Consider the following 25023-nt stretch of genomic DNA (forward strand, 5'->3'; position numbering starts at 1 on the left):
TGTATAGGTAATAGGGTGTTTTTTTTTTTGTTGAAATAATATTAAGTCTAGTGAAAAGAAAGTTGTCATTGATAAAAGCTATGGGCTGTAATTTACTTATTTTTAGGTTAATTAGAATACTTTAACCTTTTGGTTCTCTTTCCAAATAAGTTGAGTATTGACATGCAGATGCATGCAACTGGAGTTGAGCCTGGTCATTTGAGTTAATCTTTGCAAATGCAGGTAAGATTATACAAATTAAATATGAACTCATATGTCCTCACCAATAACTTGCAAAATAAACCCGATCCACTACATTCATTTTTATTTAAAAAAAAAAAGGAATAAATTATTAAAAACAAATGAGGGGTGGGCTTGCTGATGCATACTCACTTGAAGGCACTCACATTTTACTGAATAGATTTGCCTGAGAAGCTTTGTAAAGTGCATTGACAGTGTAAGGCACTCAGTGTAAAATAGAAAGTAAATAAAAAGTTTCTTATTGTCCTCACAAAAAAACCCGTTATGCATGTCCAATGCAAAGTTATCCCTCACAACAACAAAACTGTTTTAATTGGATTACTGACAAAGGTTGTAGCAGTGTTTCTTAGCAGAGAATGGTAATACAAATGCTTATGCCAGAAGACACAGTGCAGGAATAGGATGAGCCATGTGATAATTGCCTACTTACTGCTCTGGTGATTGCGGGGGGTGGCTAGAGATGTAACTTCGGCACTCCTCGGGCGCATAGGAGACACGGCCCTTTTCAGGAGCACTCCCCTCTTCCGGTCTAAGGGTACAATAGGGCCAACCACAGGAGAGAAAAGTCAGCCACTGGCCCAATCCCTTTTTTAGTTGGCTTTCAACTGTACTGTACACGCAATGTGTTTTTTTTATTTTACTTTATAGACTCCAATTAAAGCACTAGCAAGCACCATGATGAAGTCACAAGAAAATCATTACTTTAATTCATATTGGTGCATTCATTCATATTCATTCATTCATTAAATGGCTACAATACTAATCTTGGGGACAATGCTTGCACTATTTCTAATAATGACAGGCTATTTTCTTAAATAAGCAAGGCCGCTGCCAAAGTTGGAAATAAAAAAAACAATCTCTGCACTGTAAGTATCACTGAAGGCATTCAAGTTACAAATAGATTTAGGTTTAGAATGGAGACTGTATGTTGAATTTTTCCCATTACATGTTTCCCAAGGCTCAGACACCATTGCTCCTCTAGTAAACTTAAATGGGATGGCTCGATTAGTGAGAAGAGTATACAGAGGAATGGGTTTTTCACCAATAATACTTCTCCTTTGCCTCCAAAATTTGTCACTGTAGATCTGCCTTACAAAAAATTCAGCCTTTGGTTCAATATTTTAACTGTTTTGATCAGTTGCATGGCCATTAGTCATAATCACTGGCATAAAATATTATAAGAAATGACAAACCTGACAGGTCAATATGCATTATTTATTTTCACTGATTTAATTAAAGAGAAAATGTCACCTTAAAAGCAACTCTATATTAACATTTGATGTGTTTTTAAATTATTGTTTTTTAATTGTTAAAACACAATCTTAAATGGGTTTGCTGGTTCCCTCATGCAGTGGAAAAGCAGGGTTGTACTATAGGGCATGCTATTAACTTGTTGTTTCTTCTTCTCACTTGAGTTGTTCTTTACAGCTCTTGAGCTATGGGTTCCGGATTTTCAAAAAAAGAGTTTGATGAGTCCTGAATTTGCTTGCCTTATGTTCTAGGTGTTGTCTGTTTGGACCCAAGTCTCATGTATAGGGACTCATATGCCATTTTAAACATATGAGAAAAGTAATATTGGGGTTCATCTTTTTTTTTTAACCATGAAAATTGCTGAACTATTTTGAAATATGTTTACATAGCATAAAGCATGTCATTGATATTTTAGTGAATAATGTAATATGTATACAGGGGGCATTCTAAATGAGCTGACCTTTGGATTCTTGCACCTATATGAACATTTATCAGTTTATAACAATTAACCAATTGTATGTACAGGTAGACTAAGAAGCAGTCAACTCCAGATGCTGACAATCTGGCAATTACCATACATTCGGACGTTGAGACAACCCTGGGACTCAAGGTCAAACCCCAGGAGTTACCATGTATGATAATATATAATAATTTTCTTATAGGTGACACTCCCTCTTTAACATATATTAAAGAAATGTTAACAAACCATATAATTCAATGGTTCCCAGCTCCTGTCCCGAGGTTAAGGTTGTCTATACACCAGCACAAATAATCAGTTGGAAGGGGAGTAGTGGTTAACTCCCTCACCTCACTATTCATAATCAATACTTTCTCCAGTGTGAAGGTCTAAGAAGACTTTGGAGTCCATTCACTAAAGGAAGAGTTGGCAGTATAGCTTGTTGGCCTCAATAATGAATAATTGGCCTCAAAAATGAGAACTCTACCTTTAGTGAATAAATCCCTTTGAAGAAATCTCGCTGATTTTAGGGATATCGCACCAACATATATATTTATATAAGTGCAGTCTTAGCAATTTAGAAGGCATATAGGTAAACCCCCCCCCTTAAATGTTGAGGCTTTAGGTACCAGAGCTGGGAACCAGTGATTTAGAAACCAATGATCTAGACAGGTGTTATCACATTTGTATTAAGGTTTTTGGGTGCAATAGGTTAACGGAATATGATGGGGAACAAATGATATAAAATGTGTACATTTACAAACATAAGTATTGTTGCACTCTAATAAAAGCATTAATGGTGAAGCAAAAAAATTAAATATAATAGCAGTGCAAAAGCTGATAGCAAGTAGCAGTCACACAAAAGGCAGCCATGAATGTAACACCAAGAGATAAAATGTGTGCTTTAAGTATTCATATTAATATTTTCTCTATTTTTCTGTATGTACTTATAAAGTTGTGCATGTACATATTAAATGTCTGTTTAGGTCTGTAAGGTCAATTACATTGTTAAGATTTAGAGCATTTTTAAAGGGGCAGATATATCTGTTTATTCTTGTAATATTAATATATATATATATATATATATATATATATATATATAATATTAACAAACTACATTAACTGTGGTTTGTTAGCATACCTCCCAACTGTCTTGATTTCTCCAGGACAGTCCTGATTTCCCCACTCTATCCCGCTGTCCTGCAGAGGTCTATCTCTGCTCCCCTTCTCGGGACCATATGGGGATCACAGAGAAAGTGAGGACTCGGAGGACCTTTATGTAAAGGAATCTTTTGTTCCTGCAAAGGACTTTACTACAGGTATAGCTGAGCTGGAGAGTTTTGACCAATCTCCTATATTATGTATGCATTATGCATGGCTAATGTTCTTGAAGGACAAGCTCACTGCCCTTGATCATGCATAGTGAGGATGATGATGATGAGATGTAGCTGAAATGCTTAACTTTCCTGTAGATTTCCTATTTTGCAAATACACCCGAGGCATAATTCCTATCAGTGGCCACTGGAGGAACAGTATATGGGGGGGGGCACATAAGATACCACAGTCAAAACTGGGGGGAGCCAATAAGTTCCACAACTAAATCATGCTCCTTTTCCCCCGAGGCAAGAATGGAATATTGTGCCCCCTCAGCTATTTTTTTTAAAGAGGTAATTTTATTGACACTGCCTTTACACACAGCTTCCCATAAACACACATATACACATACACTGCCCTTACACACCTCTGTCCATACACACATACATATATATATATATATACACTGCTGTTACACACGTTTGTCCATACACACATAATACGCATTCACTGCCCTTACACACCTCTGCCTTTAAACACACATATACACATGCACACACCAGCTTACAAACACACAAATACCTACACTGCTCTTACACACTCTTGCACATACACTGCCTTTACACACACCAGATTACAAAAACACACATATATCCACATATACTGCCCTTAAACACACCAGCTTACAAAAACACACATATATACCCATACACTGCCCTTACATCCCTTTCTCCCCATCTCTAACCTTTCTCATCCTCCATCCTCCATGCTCCATGCTGTCATGGGAGCTCGAGGTCTGTCATTTCAGACTTCTGCTTTAATGCCCCCTAGTCAATAGGTGTAGGCTATTGAAGCAGCGCAGGGGGGTAGCTCCATCTGCCATCACGATCATGGTCTAGTCTGGCTGTGTCTGTGCAAATACCTCTGATGTACGAGAGGGACATCATCACCAACCCTTATGAGCCCCAATATTGCCTAGCACAGCAAGCAATCTGTTTATGCTGAGCAGTGCAGGCAAATATGTAAATGACACAGGAGCACGTAAGCAGCAAGTGCCCTCCTCTTGCCATCAGAGGGCCTGGGGCGGAGCATGCTACTTAACTGCTAAATAATGGTCATTTACATAAGTTGCTAATTAAAGACCCCTCATACTTGAACAAGTTTGAGACCTGCTCTATCTGTTGCCCCCTCCACAGCTATGTGGACTGGTCAAGTGTCAAGTGACTTAATAATCTCCTGGAAAGGCACAGACCACTCTATTGCCCCAATTGTGGCTCGGTATATTTTGTAAACGATGGTGGAATATAACATCTTAATCTGGAATCATCATTCACTGCAATAACAAAGTACAACGGAAAAGAAATCAGAGGGTGCACGAAAAGATTTTACAGTTTCGGCCATTCGTCCAAATAACGAACTAACAAATGGAACATTGGACGAAAGAAACGAAAAACTAATGTGCGTAATACAAAAGTCTTTATTTATTCGTTCATTCAATCATCGCCACAGCCGCCGTTTCATTTTGCCTGCACTAAGAGGAGGGAGATTGAGTGAGCTGATCTCTGCTTGTCCAATCAGCCCATTCCTGTCACATCATGCTGAGGGCTTGTCCAATAGCTGTGCTGCATCTTTCAAAGAAAAAAAAGCAGACTAGCAATGAAGAAAACCTATATAAGAGCAGAGCAGGCAGGGGATCCGTTCATTTCAATGTGACTGCTTTATGTGACACTGCTGTGCTGCATCTGAGCATTTTACAGAGTGAGATTCTTCTTTGTGAGACTTGGTGAGCCTCGGCCTGCCATTTCTCACAGTGTCTAACACTCTCTAAAGTTTCCAAAGTAAAGTCATTTAAGAGGATTTTTTTCAGTGCTTCTGTCAGCTGTGTATTCTTGTGCTAGTGCTGTTGAGCTGACGGTTTGCCTCACAGTTCCTTAGAAAAATTCAGCACAGTCGGTCAGTCAAACCAATAAGTTAGTTAACGCAACTAATTTGGTAATATCAATAATATAACTGTTTTGCTGTTATATTTTTTTTTTATTATTTATAGGAAGATGGACTGTGTGAGGACGACTGCAATACTTGAAGGTAGCTCCAATAGTAACAAAGAAATTAGCTATTGTAGTATTAGGCTTAGCAGAAGTAGTACTACTGTATCTGGAATTTGTAACTAACTTCAAATTCTTGGTTGTTTAACCATAATATATTTCATGAATATCAAAGTATAATATTATTATTAATTAATATAAATTAATAATATTAATTATAAATAATATAACTTCACTTTAGCTTAGTGAGCTTGACAGTAGACTTGGGTAGACTTTGACTTCTTAGAGTAAGTAATTTATTATTCTAATTCTAATTATAAATAAATAATATAATAAGTTAATAATAAATAACCCCTAAGTAAACTCTTGTCAAGACAATAATAAATAATAATAAACGCTTGTATTAAGACAATAACCAGGCAGGCACTTGCAGTAGTAATATAATTTTTTTTTAAATATTTCATTCATTATTATTAGTTACCTAGATTAAGTAATTTAAAATTATATAATTGTATTATTTAATTGATAAATATTTGGTTATTCTTAATATAATCATTAATTATTAGGTTATAAACTTATAAATTAAGTTTAAGGGTGGTAGTGGACTAGTTAATCTTTAATACATGGTGTTAAATATTTTTTTAATGTAATTATTAACACCTATTAAAAATTAAGATAATTTAACCCTCTTTCTTCCATCCATTGGTCTCAAAATCCCTATTCAACGTCTTCGACGTGTTTATTTCTTGTTTCCATGGCAACCAGACTGATGAACATAGCGACATACGAATTTCGAATTCCATCGAATAAGAAGCACCCCCCCAAAAAACAAACATGAAAACTAAAACAAATGTTATGCCTGCGCCCAAGTCTAATCTGGGCCTTCTAAAGCAAAAGTCTAACGTCTCTTATTTTAGGGTACCTGGAAAGTAGCTTTAATGCATATGAAGCTTCCAGGGCCTATATGATTTGGACCTAGGTCTTAACTGTAGTTTATATGACATATGACTCCATGTATAGTTGTACAGCTGAAATACAAAGAAGCTGAATGAAATGAGGGAGTGGCGGCCTTGCACAGCAGAGGACATCTGAGCAAAAGCAATCTTAGCCACACACAATGCTGTAAACAAAATGTTGAATCTTTGCAACCTCCATAGCAAAGCAAAACAGCTAAACCCAGCTAAGCAGAACAAACTTCATCAAGCCTCAAGCAGCAGCAGCAGAAGAGCAAAATAACCAGTCACAGTGGTGTATAATCATGGATAGTAACCAATTAGTTAGCATGAGTACTACATGCCCACTTTCACACGCAAACCTTTTGCTTCCTGAAGGTCTTGGCTCCTGTTCTCCGTCTTCAGATTTTTTCCCTGGTGTCAACTTTTCTGCACTGTCCAGCAAAGCACTCAGGGCAACCCTTCGAAAAACATTGCCATGAGCCTCTTTGATAAACTGTACCAGCTGTCGAATGTCACAATATAGACCCTGAAAGGAGAAGATACACTATGCAATTAGCTCTCCCAAAAAAACCTCGTTTTGTATGGATGTTCCCATGTGTTCTGGGGTTTTTTTTTGTTTATTCAGTGACTGAGCATATGTTTTGAACCAGGTTTGACAATGACATTTTTATATTTCACCACCTACTTTTCTGAATTATCATATTAAGCCACTTGCCATATGTTAAGTAAACAGTGACACCATAAGAACAGAGTCGTGGGCTTTGAGTATTTTCATGCATAATGCACACAAAAATAAACATGAAAATGTATATGAAATAGAAATACATATGAACAGATTAGCACCATCCCCTCCACGGTGATCAGCCTAACGCTGAAACAATTAAGAAACCTTCCTCCCTGCAGTGTGTATAGCCGCAACATTGTTTCTACCTTTTGTTAGATCTCAAACCTTACTCAGTTCTTGGTCTTGTCAAATTAAACATGAAATCTTCGTAAATGCGATTAGCAAAACATTTAGTGGTAAAGACAGGGATATTCTTAAATAGATCAAAATGGGTCAACTTTGCACTCTTGATAAACTAGGTGACTCTGGAAATGTAAGGGAAAAAACTACCCTATTAGATGTTAAAAAAGTTCTGGTTTAGAGTACAATGGCTTCTAGTGCCTTTATCACCTCAAAAACATTTGATGACTACGATAAGGTTGTGGACGGCTTGTTCTAAGCCCATTAGGTCTTCTGGAGACCTGAAGCATGGGGAGAACTTCAGTTAGCATCTGCCTTAAACTGGGTCCAAATTTACTTGATCTCTGATCAAAGTTATCTGCCATGAATACCACCTCTGCTCCTTCTAACAATTAATTTTGCTGGTCCAGATTTCATGTCACCTATCTACTCCTCCAGGATCTGGACTCTACATTTAAGTGACTTTGCCTCTTCTTTGAACTAACATCCTATCAGTGCATATGAATATGTTGTGTTTGATTGTAGCTAAAATTGTGAATTGTCTTTAATATTTGAGCAAATAAAAATATAATATATAACACAAATATATATATATATATAAATAAAAAAAAAATATATATATATATATATAACACAAAAAAGAAACATCTAGTAAAGATACATAATGTATCCGTTTGTCACATTAATATGGATACTCTTACCAGGTTCTCAGGACTGTGTAGCTCATGAGTAGTTGAAGCACATCGTGTAATCAGGGACTTAAACATGGAGCTCACGATAATGCCCTCCACACTTTGGGCTGTAGACTTGTTGTCCATTGTGGTGAAGTTGTTCCCAAATCCAGCCCTGTCTATCAGAATACAAGGACAGTATTTAAATTGGACACCTATATCATAAATACACAGAACTGTGTAAAGGAGAGTTATTAAAATTCAGGTGAATTAGATGCCTTCAGGTGACAATGCTTACTTGTCATAAATCATGAGGTCCAAACCAAAAGTTTGATGATAGAAAACACAATTTCTGCCCTAAGTTCACCCATACATTCATAGACTTGTTGTTAGCTTTCTTATCTTTGGACTTACTGTCAGTAACTGGCTCCATGCAGAACCCGAGAAGAGCATGCAGAAAGTCCACAACATTATTGAGGGAATCCTTGTTAACATAATCTCTCATGGTTTGCCGGAACTGTACTTTATCCAATTTATATAGCTTGGTAAGGCAGCTCTGTGCCTAGACAAAAAAAGTAATATCCATTTAGTATTATCAACCCTGGATGGGTAGCAAAGGAGCTTGCAATCAACTATCATAAATCAACATTTTAGCCATGGAGATCAGCAAACCTTATACAGGTTTATTATGTCCCGGAACTTGTGAACCTAACTCTGATTAGTAAGTTATGAATGGCTTCCTGAAAGTGGGCTATTTACTGAACTGCTTAAAGGTGATTTGAGGTGAGATGAAACTTCTGAGATGTGACTTTGCAACGTGTGCTAGAGGGCCAGTGAGTTTCTCCTCCAAACTGGCCAGGCAGAATGCAATGTTAAATTGGTGAGATGACTTTCAAGAAATTTTATATCTTCAAAATGCATGGTGAAGTCTGTCAGTTGAAATATTCCCTAACCTCAACTCACTTCCTAAATAACAGTCTGATTATCTGAAACACATTTTAGCGCCCGTGAGAGAATTGTGGGTTAATGGTATGCTGATGGCATGTTGGTGTAATGGTTAATGGTTGAGAAAAAGGTCACAATGATATTTTTCAGTTATTCTCTCTTCCATTCTTCTTTTATTTGATTATTATGCATGTATTTTGATTTGGATACTAAGCTAAATGCTTGATTTCATCCTTTGAGTGAAAGCGTCATCTCTGTGTCCTCATACCTGTTAACCCCTGCCTGCCCACGCAGGTTAAAATACAAGTTTTTTCTGTTAATGTATGTATATTAGGAATAAAAAAGCAATACTTTTATCAAGTTTTAAAAATGGAGTAATTGGCAGAAACATTTCATTGGTTGCTATGGTGATTGCATTACGTTTACTAAAGCACTGCACTCGCTCTTTATACATAACCTCACCATCATCCTTGAACAAGCAATCCCTAACTTTCTGTCTCATCCCCATCTTAAACTCTTAATGAATCATAAGTATGCAACATCAGGTCGCTCTCCTCCTTCTTTATCAGTGTCTTAGCAAGTAGCCATTTTTATTTTCAAATTGGTTTCAAAAATTCAATTTTTCTTTTAAAATACTAATGTAATAATAACCTCAATTTTTCTTCAATTTTTACTTTTTTCCTGCCTAATAACTTGCCTGGTTGTCCTTGACCATAGTTAGGTATTTACTATGTATTGTTATTTTGTCCTACTTAGCATTTGCGCAGTTTAACCACTTAAGGACAATGGACGGTCGCTTAACCCATTGAAAACAATGCATTTTGAGCCTGTACATGTACGGCCTTTGCCATTAAGGGGTTAATATGCAGAAATGATGTGATACATTTTACCAACTTCATCGCTCTCTCCATACCTGGTTTCTTAGGCGATCCCCAGACAGCCCTCTATGCCCCTCACCGCAACCATATGCACAACCTAGAGACTTCACCAGTTTTATAAGCATGGTAAGAGCCAGATTGTGGGTTGTTACAGTGCCATTCTCATCCTGAAAACACAAAGAGCATGTAACAGAGAAAGGAAAAATTATTTTGATCAAGGCAACCAGCATACATAAAAGTTTAACAATTGTGAGTCAATTATCAATCCTCATGTAAGAAGAATTAACACAAAACTGCCTGAAGATGTCATGCCATTAAACCCCACCGGTAAGTAATACTGACGTAATGTCTCAGATCTGATAAAGTGGGAAAAGTGATCTTGATTATTTTTGGAACTCTGGTGGGTATGAAACTTTTGGTTTAAAGAAGATATTTGCTAACTCTATCTTACTTTATTAATTATTTCAATGTGCGTAGGACATTTTTACCTTGGAGAGTGAATCTGATTTATGCCATCATACCTTTTCATTGTTTTTGTCATTCTTGTCAAAATAGCCATCTCCACCACTTCCTCCATCTCCTCCTCCTCCACCACCGGCTGCCCCACTAGGAGCTCCTCCAAATCCACAATTTGATCCTCTGGCTGCCCCTTTCATCTGAAAATTCCCTTCACTCTGTCTCTTCTCTGTGGAAACTGAGGCTGATCCTGATAGAGAGGAGGAATCATTCTCTTTGTTGTCACTTTTCTTCCTCTTTTTCTCTACACAGGGAACAACCCCGAGCTGCAGCAGGCAGTCTACAATATTGAGGGCCACATCGCATATACGAGAGCTGATGTCATGGTTTAAGACGAGATATACTGCTTTAAGTACAAACTAAGGAAAAAAGTAGACAAAAAATCCATATGCATTTGTGTAAAATACGCATCTGCTAAAATTGTACATGAATCATGTCTTTATGATTACATCGTCACCTGAAAATTCTTAGAAAGGATATTAATGTATTTTATAAATGTTTCTTTGATGTTCTCCATAAGAAATATTGTCACTTATATAAATGGCATATTAGAGCTCATTTTAATTTTTGGCTCTCCTAACTTTTTCTCTTTGCTCATTGTTTGCATGGAAAATGCTAAATTTGTTAGCCAGCATTTTCAATTTCTATTCAGCTAATGCTCATATACTATCCCAGAAATACCACTGAAAATTCCCCTAAGGGTTTTCTCCACGAGGAAATACATGGTAAACAATTCACCATTGAATAGGAACCAGAAAGGGTTAAACAAAAATACACAAAGAGGGGTCTCCGGGTATCCTTATTAGGGTAATTAACCTGCGAGTCTCTGGGCTGCAGTATTTCACACTAAAAGGAATTAAATACAAAAAGAAAAAGACAGAGCTACAATTATACAATGCCACAATATATTTATATATAAATATATCAACGCTGTGAGGCTATGCAGAAGCACCAATATACATATATGGTAAAAATCACCACAATATTCTATATGATATAAAATATAGTATAGAAAAACACAATAAATATCAGGAAATATTTATAATAATAATCATCATAATAATAAATAAGGATACAAATTTAAAAAAAGGTCCAATAAACTCTAAAAACAAACCTCTCTGTCCCCCCGCCAGGATAAACAGACATTTTGTTTCTTCCATTAGCAGTGGCAAGATCATATAGATCACAATATCATATAGTGTTAATATTTATTTCTGGTATATACCTCCATTGTGTTTATTGATCTTGATTTGTTTATTATATATGTATTGAATAAAATGTATTTTTATATAAATGTATTATGACATTGAGTATTGCTAGCGCTGCATTTTTATTTTTGTATATTTGCCTCCTCTTCTGGCCCGACTAGATGAACCATCTATCTTATCTATCAGATTCTGATCTATTGCAAATTCTTTTTTTCTGTTGTAGATTCCTCCACACGCTGCCCTGCTTACCGAGAGATCGAGCATCCCGTTCTTATGGACAAAATTGTTGGTTCCATCTATGTGATCGGTGTCCTCAAGGCTGCTGTAGTTAATGCAGGAATCAGTTAAGCTCCGTGGAAGATTGGCACAGGCCAATGGTTCATGTGGCAATTCAGGAATGGGCACTTGGTGGCACAGCTTTCTCATGTGCTCAGTGAAAAAGTCAGCATAGCCCACATTAAAAGAAGCCAACGTGGTGTTGAAAGTGGCCACCGTGATAGTGGAGATTTGGGACCTCACTGGAAGGAGTAAAAATAAATGTATGAGCATTATTGACTCTGTGCTAAAACATCAAAAGAGGAAACCAGTTCACCTACCCTCCTTAACGGTGTTTTCTCCATGGCTGTTGGAGTGGTCAGGCAAGTCACTCAATAAAGTGTGATGCGAGTGAGAATGTCTAGCACTTAAGCTTTCCATTTCCGTAGCAGTGTCTGAGCTTCCACGTCTGGTGAATTTACCTACGGAAATTTTGTGAAAATTATTTGAAACAAATTTTTTTACATTAATGTTTCTGCACAGTGAAAAAAAACTATATTATAACGTATTCTAGAACTCACCAAGTATTGTAGTCTGCCATCCGGCCTTTTCAATAGTACGCCTGTCCTCACCGACACCAGAAAAACTCCCGAAAGAAAATGTGCTGCGTGTTGGAGATACATCCAAGTGGTCTTCGTGAAGTAAAAATGGCACACCCATTCTTCTCTGTCGCTTCTTCCCCTGATGATGATAAGGGATAGAACCCTTGCGTTCTCTATCCTCCCGACGGCTTTTAAACTAAAGGCAGATAGTAGATAGCGTTGTGTAACCGCTCGGCACTTCCACCATTAGCAATGCTTAAGTATCAAAGAATGAGACTTGGGTCCAAAACACTGATTCAATAGGCCTACGAGTAAGCGCCATTTTTGGGCGTGTAACGAGTAAGACGTTCACCTACCAGATTTCGAGTCCCATAGAGGTTGGTCAAATGAGGTAAATAAACATGCATATTAATTGTACTACCTTGTTAGACTTTTATTTTCTCCTGTGTTTTGGATCCAAATGCTATTCTTTGATACTTCATCATGTGGCAACCCAGGCAAAATATTCTCTTGTCCCCTCCCCCTTTCATTGCAATATTTTTAAATCCTAGTAAGATTGAGAAGTGAAAAAAGCTATACAGACTGTAGTATGGTGCAGGGGCAGCTGAGCCACATGGTGACAGACAGGAACAGGAAATAATTGTTCTGCCCCCTACTCTGTACAAACTTCTTCACTGCTCTGCTGCCTGCATGTAACTTTGCGCTCTACCTTCCTGGCTCATACATTCCAACCTTATAAACAAACACACTCAGTAATACAATACACTAACACACATTTTAACACTGTACAGTGACACTCAAGCAATGCACACCAATGCACACTCTAACACTGTACATAGGCACTCCCCCTAAACACTGTATACTACCACCCTACACTTACATTCACTCTAACACTGTACACTGACACCCAACACATTCTAACACTTTACAATGACTAACACTGTACACTAACTCACACTCAGTCTAACACCATACACTAATACCCAACACGGGTGAACACTGTACAATGACACCCCTTAAAAACACACACAGTTTAACACTGTACACTGACACTCGACACTCCTCACACACATACCCATTCTAGCACTGTACATTAACACACATACACTCATTGTAACACTTCCACTGACTCATGTTCTAACACCGTACAATGAAACATACAGTGTTTAACTTGTACACTGCCCCACACACACACTTAACCATGTACACAAATACCCACACACTCTCATTTTAACCACTGATAGACATGGACATGGTTTTTACAGTTGCTGGACCCAGTGAAGGACACTATCAATTGTTTATTAATTTAAAACAAATCTAAATAGTTCCCTGGGTTAAACATGTGTTAAAGTGAATCAGTCTATTCTCCTTAGGTCCAAAATACCAACAGTAATGGTGTGGTAAAATGCACAAATATACACTGTCCTTACAAATGCCTGTCCAAACACACACACACCCATTCACACATACATACACACGGATATTCACGCTTGCCCCTACGCACAAACATCCGGGTCTACACTTGCCCTGTCAGGTGCTTACTTGCCAGTAGCAATGATATTACATTCAGTAAGGTTACATTCAATATTTCATTGTTTGTACAACGTTCAAAGTCACATTTTGCAGAGCCATAAGGATTGTGAAAATAATTTATAAGGTAAAGGGTTTCACCTTCTTGAAGATGTTTATCCCAATATCTGAGGAAAGATCAGGAATTGCTGATCGTCTAAGGTTGGACAAGGAGACCTTGGCATAAGGTTCAGTCCCCAGGGATCTGTCTTCTTCATTACACTTCATGGTGAGATCCTTTATATGAAAAATAAATCAAATTAAATCTCTTATTCGAAATGTCATAATGATTAAGATTGTCACTAATAACTAAAAAAAACCCTCTACTCTTTTTCTTACTTGTGTTTTGTGAGTGTTCACAAGGGAAGGTGCCGCTGCCACCATAGAGCTGCTCCGTGGACGAGGAAGTGGAGGCTCCTCTGGTTCAGGAGATTTTTCTGGCTTCTCCTCCAACATATGCCGGAGCCGTTGCAGGTAGTACATGAGTGACCATTGCGTACCCTCTTCTGACCAATGAGGCTGTAAAAGGCACCTTAGAACAGCCACATCAAAATATGTGGCATAGCGAGATTTTTGGCATGGCGGAATCACCAAAGATGCTCTGAAAAGGTGGTATAGTAAAATATAACTAGTTTCAAAGTCTGAGAAGAAGTCAATGATAAGAACAGCATTTTCTCTGATTCGATATACAAATGTACAGCAAACAGTAAATATTAGAATAGTGCATTTGGATTTGTACGAATGTTGGCCAAATTTGTGCTTTTTTACATATCTACAAAAATGAACACAAAACCTCAGTTCATTTGTTTGTTTGTCTAGAGAGGGACTGCCCCAAATTTACATTTGAACCTGAAAAAGCCTCCAAATTCTGTCCGAACTGAATGGTCAAGAAATTAAATTAACTGTCCAAAAATGTATGTTCTGAAAACTAAACGAAAATCAGCCAGAATTGATTTTGCTCGCTGTGCACACGTCTAGTAAATATTATAGGCTACAGAACTATTAAGAAACACCTGCATATGAAAGAAGGTTAGTTAAACTAAACTAAAATATTATTTAGAAGGTCCCCAAAAATGTTTAAAAAACTAATATCTCCACAGTTGCAAAGTGTTTGATTCAATTTGTCAAAGAAAGTACCTTGGAAATGGTGGGCCTCTCTCCTGTGAGGTCTGAGAGGTGGTGCAGCCATCAAAAGAGTTTGCCCTCTGACAGCTGGAAACAGCAGCTCGGGGAGAGATGGAGTCTGGCTGGGCCACTTCAGACACTACCTCAAATCCCTTTTACGAAAAAACAAATTACTCAAATATAACACCGCCGTAGAGTGAAATGAGGATCGTTGGTAAAACCATCTTATTTTATATTATTTCACGTGGAAGTCAAAGGTTTCTTATTTCATTTACACTGAAGAAGGGTTGCCTTGTAGTTTTCCCCATGAATTGTGAAGGACACACAAATATGAGAAAAAAATGTCATAACTTTCTAAGATGCATTGTGACGAGTTCCTCACCTGTGAAGGTCCTACATCCAACTTGGGCGATTCCACCACTTGGCTTTGACTGTTACACGGGGAACTTCTTTTGGCTAAAAGACATTAGACTCAATATGAGAAACTGACCTGTTTTCCTATAAAGTTAATGCTTTTACCTGAGCTTGTGCTGTGTTGCAGTAAAACTCTCAATATTTAAAGCTTGGAGGGAAGAAGAGAGGGGATATGATGTAAACATTTAAATACATAAAGGGATTTAACAAAGTACATGAGAGAAGTTTATTTCTAAGGAGGAGAATTGTTAGAACAAGAGCTTATATGTAACGTAGGCAAGCTTTACCCTAATTTTTCATAGTTCCTATGTTATTTTTCATATTTTTCCTTTGGTACGATACAATATTGGCAATTCACTTAATTGTACATTTTTTAGATCTGAACACTGCAGACTCCTGCCTTAGTGACTACAACCCTCTATTTTATTACATCACAAAATTCTCTCACGTTTTTCTCTTTCCAGGTTGTGACCAATAACCGATAATTCAACCTTGGCACTTTAGTAACTCTTTAAAAAATCAGTATGCTAAATTACACTTATTTTATTTAATAATGACATCTTAATAAAAGTATTTAACAAACCAACATATACTGGACTTAAATTGACAGTTGTCTATAAAACATGTTTTGAATAAAATGTTTCTAAAAATTTAACCTCAACCTACCTGTTATAATGTTGCGAATGGGTTTCACAAGTGATGTAAAAGCAGGAACTTCAGGATGTCTGTGTTCCCACATTGGCTGCCAGATCACCAAGCCACTCGCCAAGCGAAATGTTAGGTCTGATTCCTACAACAAACAAAAAAATGATGAAGTATAGACAGTTAAGCCACATCTTTCACAATTAAAGAGCATCCATTTTTGTTTAGCATTGAAATGTAATTATATTTGTTACCTTAATCCTATGGACCAGAGGAGCAAATAAGAACACAAAGAGCTCCACTGTGGCCATAGAATTCTGCAGGAACTTCCTGCGATTGTTCTCATCTTCTTCATTGGTGTTGCTTGGCCTGGAATGTCCTGGAGAACCTTGATTTTCTTGGTGAATAAATGCTCCACTGCCTCCTCCCCAGCTGGAGCTTCGATCAGTCCCAAACCTATCATTGTTGCAATCTTGAGGGGCTTCCAGGAGCATCCAATGAAGAGTATGAAGAAGTTTTGTTTCTGCAACACCAAGCTTGTCCTGATGTCCTACACAGTAAAACAAACAGCACACAGAGAATACAGTAAAATCGAAAGAAGATGGAAGAACGCACTCAAAAAGATGGGTGAAGTGATAACCAACCTAGCTTGTTTCTGTTGGAGAGCAGGGTTGCTGTACAGTGTAAGACATGTGGTAGTGCAGCCTGGACCAGTTCCCAGCGGGAGATACTCTGGATTGCTTCAGACAAGGCAGGTGACAGACCATGTAGTTTATTCTCCACCAGAACTCTCTCAAATGACTAAACACAATGAATAAAAAATAAATCCACAAAGAGACAAAACCACATGGCAAAAAAGGAACATGAAAAGATCTTATTATACAAAACTGAAATATGAATTAATTATAAGCTTTCAGATTTCATAGCCTGGCACACAGATTGCACTGTACTTCTTCTTTATCCTAGTTGCTGTTTATTGTAACCTTGGAACCTTATGTATTAGTTGGTCCCTCTTTGTCAGTTTGAGTACGATCTACCGCATATAATATATAAAACCCTACATAAATTGCTATTGTGCTATATTAAGACATTATGCAAATTTAATACTAATATGTAGTCATCAGAACTGATTTATTTGACTGATACTAGTTGTATATGGTATGTATATATTATTGCAGTTGCTTAATTGCCTTATTTTTGTTATTTTACTTTTTAAGTATGTTTTACTTGAGGGTTTTAGTAGCTTGGACCTGACTTGTGAGTTTCCAAAGTATTTTTATTAAATTATTTGAAGGGACATTGGTGGTCTCATGATCCGCTGGCTACTGTCTTTTCTATGCACCCATAACTTCTATGCCTTATAAAAATAGCCATACAAAGAATACAATCCCGTTTTATTGATAGGGGTGATCGTATTAGATTTCCGACACAGATTTCCATAATGTGTGAACTGTTGGTTAATATTCTCAATAATCTTAGTATTTGTGTTTTAAGAGTTAAATAACTGCAATGCAACATTGTTACACGATAAATCTTTATCACTTTTATTTATATGTTTATACTTTCTCCTATCATATTGCCCGTTAAGAAAAGGGTTTATGGATATTACTTTGAAGCATACACTATAGGCGGCAAGTCTTCCTAATGTAAAAAAGAGTCTATACAAATTTTCCTCTCTTAACTTTGAGACAAAGATATCTCTTTTCTGGGTTTGGATTCATAGACAGGCATTAAGTAAAATACCTAGTAAGAAGGCGAGGCCCAGGGGAAGGGGGGCAATTCTTCAAAAAGGGTTGCTCCAAGCCGCAGTGCATAAATGTGCAATGTTACACAACCTTGTGGTAAAAGCAAGGATGCTCGCACAGTGTGTGTGAACAGCTAGAAAGAAGGCTCTGGGCAGGGAGGGAATAAATATGTATGTATGTTAGAGTAAGTTTGTATTGTGTGTGTTAGCATGAGAGTGCATGTGTAAGAGTGTGTTTATGTAGGTACAGTATGTGTGTGTTAGTGTGAGTGTATGTGTTAAAGTGAGTGTGTAAGTGTGTAAATATGTGTCTCAGTGTGTATGTGTTAGCGCTTCACCAGGAACACCTCCCCCTCCCGGGCCAAAAGGTGCCAATGAGCATGGTACAGCTGAGATCTAGCATAAAATTTGGGCAAAGTGATCTACTGGTCCTTGATTATCTCGAAGAATGGCTGACAATGTATTATTCAGAAGGGCCACTCTAAATATAAATTTCGGAATTTTTTGTGCAAGCCTTTAGCTTATGACAGAAGCATTCAATCAATGAAAAAACATTTTGTTACGTAAATCTTTACTTTTTCTTGGTTAGATTTATTATTTGACTCATTTAATAATGAACTAGCACGTACCACACATGAGGCTTCATACTGTTTGCCCAGCTTTGGTCTCAGAAATGCACTGCAAAAATCAGATGGGTTTGTTACTTAAAAACCTAGAGGATCCATAAAAACTACCGGTGAAGACGGACAGAATTGTTACACACTTCGGTACATGACCTAGAAGTCCTAGGAAATTAAAATGCTGTTACTGATTATGAAACCAGATAATAACACATGGAGAAAAGGGGAATTATCTAGAAGGGAAACAAACATGCATTTAAATGGAAGAATACTCAGACACACGTTTTAACATGACTGGGATTCAAATGCAAATAATTCCTAATCCTGTCTCCATGGAGAGAAGTGGGACGGGTCCGATGCTGTGTCCAAGGTTTCCTATTTCATTGTCCAAGACTGTCCGCCACCAGAATGACACTGTATCTCAAATACAAACTCATATGTAAGTCAATCATTAACAGGACAAGGCAGCCTAGCACTGCCGATGTTCAATACCGAGGTATATAAATAGGTTAATATGGTTAATCTGGTTTTTTACACCACTGGAGGCAGAATGCTGTGAATCTTGCAGAGAATCAAGTTATATATATATATATATATAGATATATATATATATATATATATATATATAAATAAATAAATTTATATGCAGTATATAGCGTGTGCGTGTGTATATATATAAAAAAATACAGATTGATTATAGATAGATAGATATATATATTATATATATATATATATATAATTTCTGTGAATGTTTTTTGTATGAAATGTATGTATTTTATTAACTCATAAAGGATGATGTGTTCTGATCCTCGGAAGAGCTTTGTACGATATGAAATCCTGTTGATTGGTAGGAAATAAAGATTCAGTGACAGAGAAAGGATTCTGTAGCCATAGAAAGATGGGATTTGATAGAATCTGATGTACGGTGTTTAGATTATTAACTCTCTTAGGAAAGTAATAAAATATGAGTGGTTACCATGTAGATGAAGGAGATACAGAATGGATGATAAGAGGAGGATTCTCTAAAACGATGTCTGGGGTTGAACAGAAGTGGCAAGTAAAATCAGCATGGGGATGAATAGGAAATATGTGAAAGAAAGAGACATATGAGATTACTGCTGTGATGTGAAGCCATTTAAAATGATCAGAGAAGTCATAGGAAAAAAAGGTAAGGCAAATGTGTAGGTAAGTTATAGAATATATATATATATATATATATATATATATATATATATTTGCTGTAGGGTGGGAATATGGTATTGAACATAAGGAGTAGAGGGAATAAATGCACTGCTGTGGTTATTATGATGCTGGATGTTTTTGGAGGAGGTAGGGTGGGAGATTAGTTGGATGATGGATAGAGATACTGGATCAGGTGTTAAATAATATGAGCAGAGGGACAGCCATTGACAGGAGATCATCAGAGGATGAATGTGAATGCTAAGCAGATACATTGCAAGAAGTATCTAGCAGGGGCATCTGCACCTTGTTTGTCTCCACAGGAAGATCTGTATAGGGAGAGGGATTCCTCGATGCCTTTCCTGATCCGGACCCTCCGAGCTCTTCCTCTTCACCATGTCTGGAGCTGCTGGGCACCGGCCCTGGCTCGTCCCCTGCAGCCGACTGCAGCCGTTCTCCCGGCTCTCTGGATGCAGCTGAGGAAGATGTCCGCTTCTGTGATTTTCTCCTTTCAGCACCTCCCCCTGTGGACAGCGCCCTGACACCAAGTGGCCAAAAGTTGGAACTGCAAGCAGCTTGGAGTCAGAAGCAACACGTCGTCTTATGTGAGCATTGGAGGAGGGGTGGGGTGGGTGTAGATATCATACAATACTTTTGTCTGCTACCAGGGTTAATAGGCACATATACAGAGATCACAGCTTTATTCATGATTAGTTTGGAGCTGAAATGTATTTTATAAAGTATGGTAAGACTCAAATTGTGTAATGCATGCCCCACCCCATCTTAATATTTTTATATCTCCATATATTGCAGGGGCCCTGAAAGCTTCCTAAACCTCTTGAATGATAACAGCTGAGACTTTGGTCAGAGAAAGTAACTGAAAAGAGACATGTTCTAATTTACCTGAGGAGTCGAATTTCAATGTCATTTGATTAGTCTTATGTGGCAATGGAAAATAAATATTTAGGAATATATATTCTTGTATGTTCTTACATAGAGATCTTAATCTTTACAAAACCAAATGCCTGTATGTGAAGGAATATTAAGGTTTATATGCAAAAAGCAATTTTTGTATTGTGGTAAAAGCGGTGCACCACATTGCACCTGATTTTCACTATATGTGTAACTCCTTTTCCTGTTAATCTTTATCAGGTTCAATTAGTGGAAAATATTATCCAGGGTTTGTGAATATTTGTAGATTGAGCTACACCAATCACCCATAACATTATGACCACCTGCCTAATATCATATAGGTCCCCCTTTTGTCACAAAAACAGCCCTGACCCGCCAAGGTATGGACTCTACTAGGCCTCTGAAGGTGTGCTGTGCTTTTTGTTATCATCATGTTAGCAGCAGATCCTTTATGTCCTGTAAGTTGCAAGGTGAGGCCTCCATGAAGGCTTCCTGGTGCCAGGTAAGCAACGCACCTGGCCATCCACATGATGTAAAAGAAAACATAATTCATCAGACCAGGCCACCTTCTAACATTTCTCCATGTGCCCATTGTAGGTGCTTTCGGGAGTGGACTGTCACCTCTTTTACAGTTCATTAGAACAACCTCCTTATATTCTGTAGACACTATGCACTACCACGTTGTTAATATAGCTAGGGTGCTAACATATGATTGCATCTTGAAATTGGGGAGGAGATTAAATATTATATTCACTTGAAAATGGTGGGATTTACAGCGCTTTGTTTTGATGTCTGTTGATCTGCTGCTTGCGTAGAGTATGTAAAAGTATGTGAAATCCATAGTTATTGTGTGCTTTTCTCCCTTCTGTTGGATAATTATTAGATTATTGCATCAAAACCCATCTCATCTGCATACAATGTTGACGTGTATTGCTGCTTACCATTTTGGGCTAATATACAGTCCTTACCGATTTCCCAGGTGTAGGCCACTAACTAAACTGCAAGTTTTTGATGAACTAAAACGCCCAAGATGTGTCACCTGAAGGTGGGAGACCCTGCAAAACAAGGAGCCTATTGCCTGTTAAAAAGGAGAAATGTGATCTGCCTAGCTGATCCACTAACACTATGGAGGACTGTGCCGAATCCGCACCTCCTCCATAGTTCTTGCCAGGATATGACATCATTTTGTGGAGCTCAGCAGTAAGGGGTGCAGCGCAGAGAGGTCTCGCTGGTGATGCTGCCATGGGTTAGGCATAAGGCAGTGCTGAAGCTAGAAAGGCCACCGGCTACAAGAAATGATGCTGCAAATGTTCCTGTCTTTGGTGCTCTAAAACCACTTTGCATGAGGAAACAAAGAAGAGATAGAAAATAATATTCCCAATAGAGTTGGGAAATGGGTTAATACATGGAGAAACTGTTAGGAGTTGAGTTTCATTTCATCGTGATACTGTTCTAGTGCATTAGCTGTAAATACCTGTAGGCTACTGCTAACTAGGACTCTACCGCATAAAAAATGGAACTGATCTGAGACAGCACATAGAATCTCGAACAGAAGGCATACTGACTGCGTAACACGCTTTGCGTAGGCAGGGCTGTAACCTAGGAGGTAGTTTGTTGAAAACATTAAATCATTATGATATCATTATTATACATTGTAAAGAGTCAACCCTGTTGAATTTCCTCTGATGAGTTGTTTCTGCATCATTAACTCCTTATGTGCCAGATGGCTGTTTATTGGGAGATTTATTGGGTTAATAGAAGGTGCTGTGGACCTGTCAAGCGCTGTCTCTGGCTTTGCGTTCTCTATTGTCATTTGTTTTTACATTTCTGCAACTCTCAGCACGGGGCAGTTCAATGGCCAACAGAATAGGGTGATTAGTAAGAGTTTGCAAAGAAAAGAATGGAATACAGACCATGACAAGCGGTTTTATTTTGCAAAACAATCACTATACAGCAACAAATACAATTGCAAATTGGATTGAAAAACATGAACAAACTACCACCAGCCATTCAATAAACACCTCCCTATGTTTACAGGCTTTAAAGATATCATGAAAATGCACAGTTTGTTAAAAGAGTATTGTACCCCTTGTATCTCAGCCGAGGTGACCTTTCCCTTTTTGCTAAAGTTGAAGTGTTTGACATTGTTTGTTGAATATTTCATAAATTATACTCAAGTTACTGATCACTAGAATTGGAGGGTGGCTTCCATATAATCTCTATGGTAGCATTTGTTATGGAAAAAAATGGCAGCCACAACCATTATTAATACAACAACCCAGCAAATATAATGTGAACATCCATAATCCCTATTAAACGCTAAACTGTACTTAAGTTATGTCTTTAACTGCTAGACAGAGACAATGGCTGGAAGTCTTCTGTGACATGTCAAGTACGGCATAGAATACGCCAATACAGGATACTTAGGATTCATGGAGAACGGGTATCTACATTTTAATTAACACACGATGTTCTTCTCATTCCAGAATATAACACGTTCTTCATTTTCTCTAAGAAATTTTACTTTGTAAGCCCACATGTACATCCACCTAGGATAGCTTGGCTGCCCTGCTGATGGATGTCACTGCCCCTACATTGGTGGCGAGCCCTTCAAATACTCCTGTCTGATGATAGGGACACTACCGTAGCATGCTTAAGGGTGCTCACCAAAATATAGCGTACATGCTTAAAAAAATCTGCTACTGTTATTACTTATCTGGAAAAGGATCATAGTATAAACTTCACCCCATCTCCTATACCTGCTCTAATGCATATCCAAAGTACTGAAGGATTGAAATATAAGGTACATGAGCGGTAGGGGTTCTAACCCAGGCTAGATAATGTCTCCAACTATTTGTACCGGCCTCCTATTAGATCTGTTTGATTTTTGATGGTGGCTTAGGTACTTTTATTTACCGGATAACTATACGATCTTGCCTGTATATTTTACTTTTGGTTCATCTGCTTGGTTTAGGAAATCTATTTGTTTTAGACCACAGCAGTACCCTCATTATTAATGTCGAGTACACAAGAAATGGTATACCCCACTGTTTATGACTACACCTGACCTACTTCTTATTCAGAAGAGATGTAAAATCCAAGGTGTCCGGCTATAAAAACGTATTAAAATTAATGACTGGCTAAGAAAGGGAAAGCACCTGCAAAACAATATTCATGGTCAATGTTATACCTTGAATAATACTGCTGAGTGCGCCTGGGGAAATCAAATGTGGCAGTGTTAGCAAAAAGACTGTTGTATTTTTGGAAAATCTTTATTAGGGAGATAAGCTATACATTTAGGTGCATGAATGCTCATCATGTGACGAAGTGAGATTCATTCCTGCACAGTTATTAAACTTTTCCAGTTGAATGTATGACGCTGTATGAAGTTGGAAGCTAAAACAAGACCAGCTCCTCCCAATAATACATACAGTATGTCTGTTATGAAGCAATCTGGGCTGTTTTCTTGATTTTATATAGAATTTAATGACAGATAAGAGCCATTTGGCCCATCTAGTCTGCCCATTTCTCCTAATGTAAGAATTCAAACCCCTATCAATCATTGGTCTGGTCCCATAGTGTTGATAGCTTTGTGTCTATCCCATGCCTGTTTAAATTCCCTCATATAATAATAATATTAACCTCCAAACTGTTCCATTTATCTACTATCTTTCATTAAAATTACAATCTCAATGATCAGGAAAAAATGTATGCTTACGTAAATCTTCATAGGACAGTAGAAAATCCAGGCTACTTGTAGTCACTAGCTAAGGTTTTAGTCTTTATATTATGTACGGTTTCTTGCCCTTAAATTAATGATGCTGGAATCTAACATGTAGGCCCAAAAATGGTGGTGTAGGGAAAAAGGGTGCTCGATTTCACTCACCCCAAGAGAATGTATATACTTACCCAGTGCATATTTAATAAACTAAAAGAATGGCTAAACGCCCAAGCATCCTTGGTGTTTCCTACAGCGAAATGAAGACAATCTTGGCAATAAGAAAATCCTATGGAATATCTGGGCGCTGCCACACAATCGTCTCCAACTATACGATATATACAGAGTTACAAAAACAGGTTAGTATTTGTCTTGTACACTTTTCTTGTATCATTCTAGAATGTATCTCCGTACCATTCATTGAAGGTCATCCTTAAACCAAATCACCACTTAGATATATTGTACGCCAAAGTTACGTTAGATTTGCTGTAGCACACATAAGCCACTGCATCACTTAGAGGTGATGCCATAAGCCTTCGGAACGCTGTGACCTTTTACAAACCCCTTCACCTTAGCAAGAGTTCAAAATTCTCATGCGGATGAGCAGAAATTGGTTCAGTTCAACTTTAGCAAATAGGGAAAAAAAACATGAATAAAACCTCATTGGTTTCAGCTCATAAAGGGGAAAACAGATGACACGAACCTTCAAGGTTAAAAAACCAGATCATACTGCAGCCCTTTAAGTCAGAAACTAGAGAAAATGGTAAATTCAATCACAAAACATTCTTGCTTTCAGAA

The 25023-nt window shown here is 37.7% G+C and overlaps 1 protein-coding gene across 1 annotated transcript in view; it reads right to left on the reverse strand.

The window, feature by feature from the left end:
• LOC149282413 (protein unc-80 homolog) overlaps nt 1-19993 on the reverse strand; it is a 67494-nt gene extending 47501 nt beyond the window's left edge. The window contains 18 exon segments of the mRNA XM_089498243.1: nt 671-769; nt 6623-6789; nt 7929-8077; nt 8313-8460; nt 9727-9888; nt 10243-10596; nt 11695-11963; nt 12042-12182; nt 12282-12498; nt 13974-14108; nt 14211-14472; nt 15009-15148; nt 15379-15452; nt 16077-16200; nt 16307-16602; nt 16697-16853; nt 18426-18474; nt 19902-19993. Of these exon segments, the coding sequence (XP_089354369.1) occupies nt 671-769; nt 6623-6789; nt 7929-8077; nt 8313-8460; nt 9727-9888; nt 10243-10596; nt 11695-11963; nt 12042-12182; nt 12282-12498; nt 13974-14108; nt 14211-14472; nt 15009-15148; nt 15379-15452; nt 16077-16200; nt 16307-16602; nt 16697-16853; nt 18426-18474; nt 19902-19993 (3035 nt within the window).
• Between the last annotated feature and the right edge of the window lie 5030 nt (nt 19994-25023).

The sequence above is a fragment of the Sceloporus occidentalis genome, unplaced genomic scaffold (genome assembly GCF_023333645.1).
Source record: "Sceloporus occidentalis isolate IW3139 unplaced genomic scaffold, rSceOcc1.0.p SCAF_117, whole genome shotgun sequence".
NCBI lineage: Eukaryota > Metazoa > Chordata > Lepidosauria > Squamata > Phrynosomatidae > Sceloporus > Sceloporus occidentalis.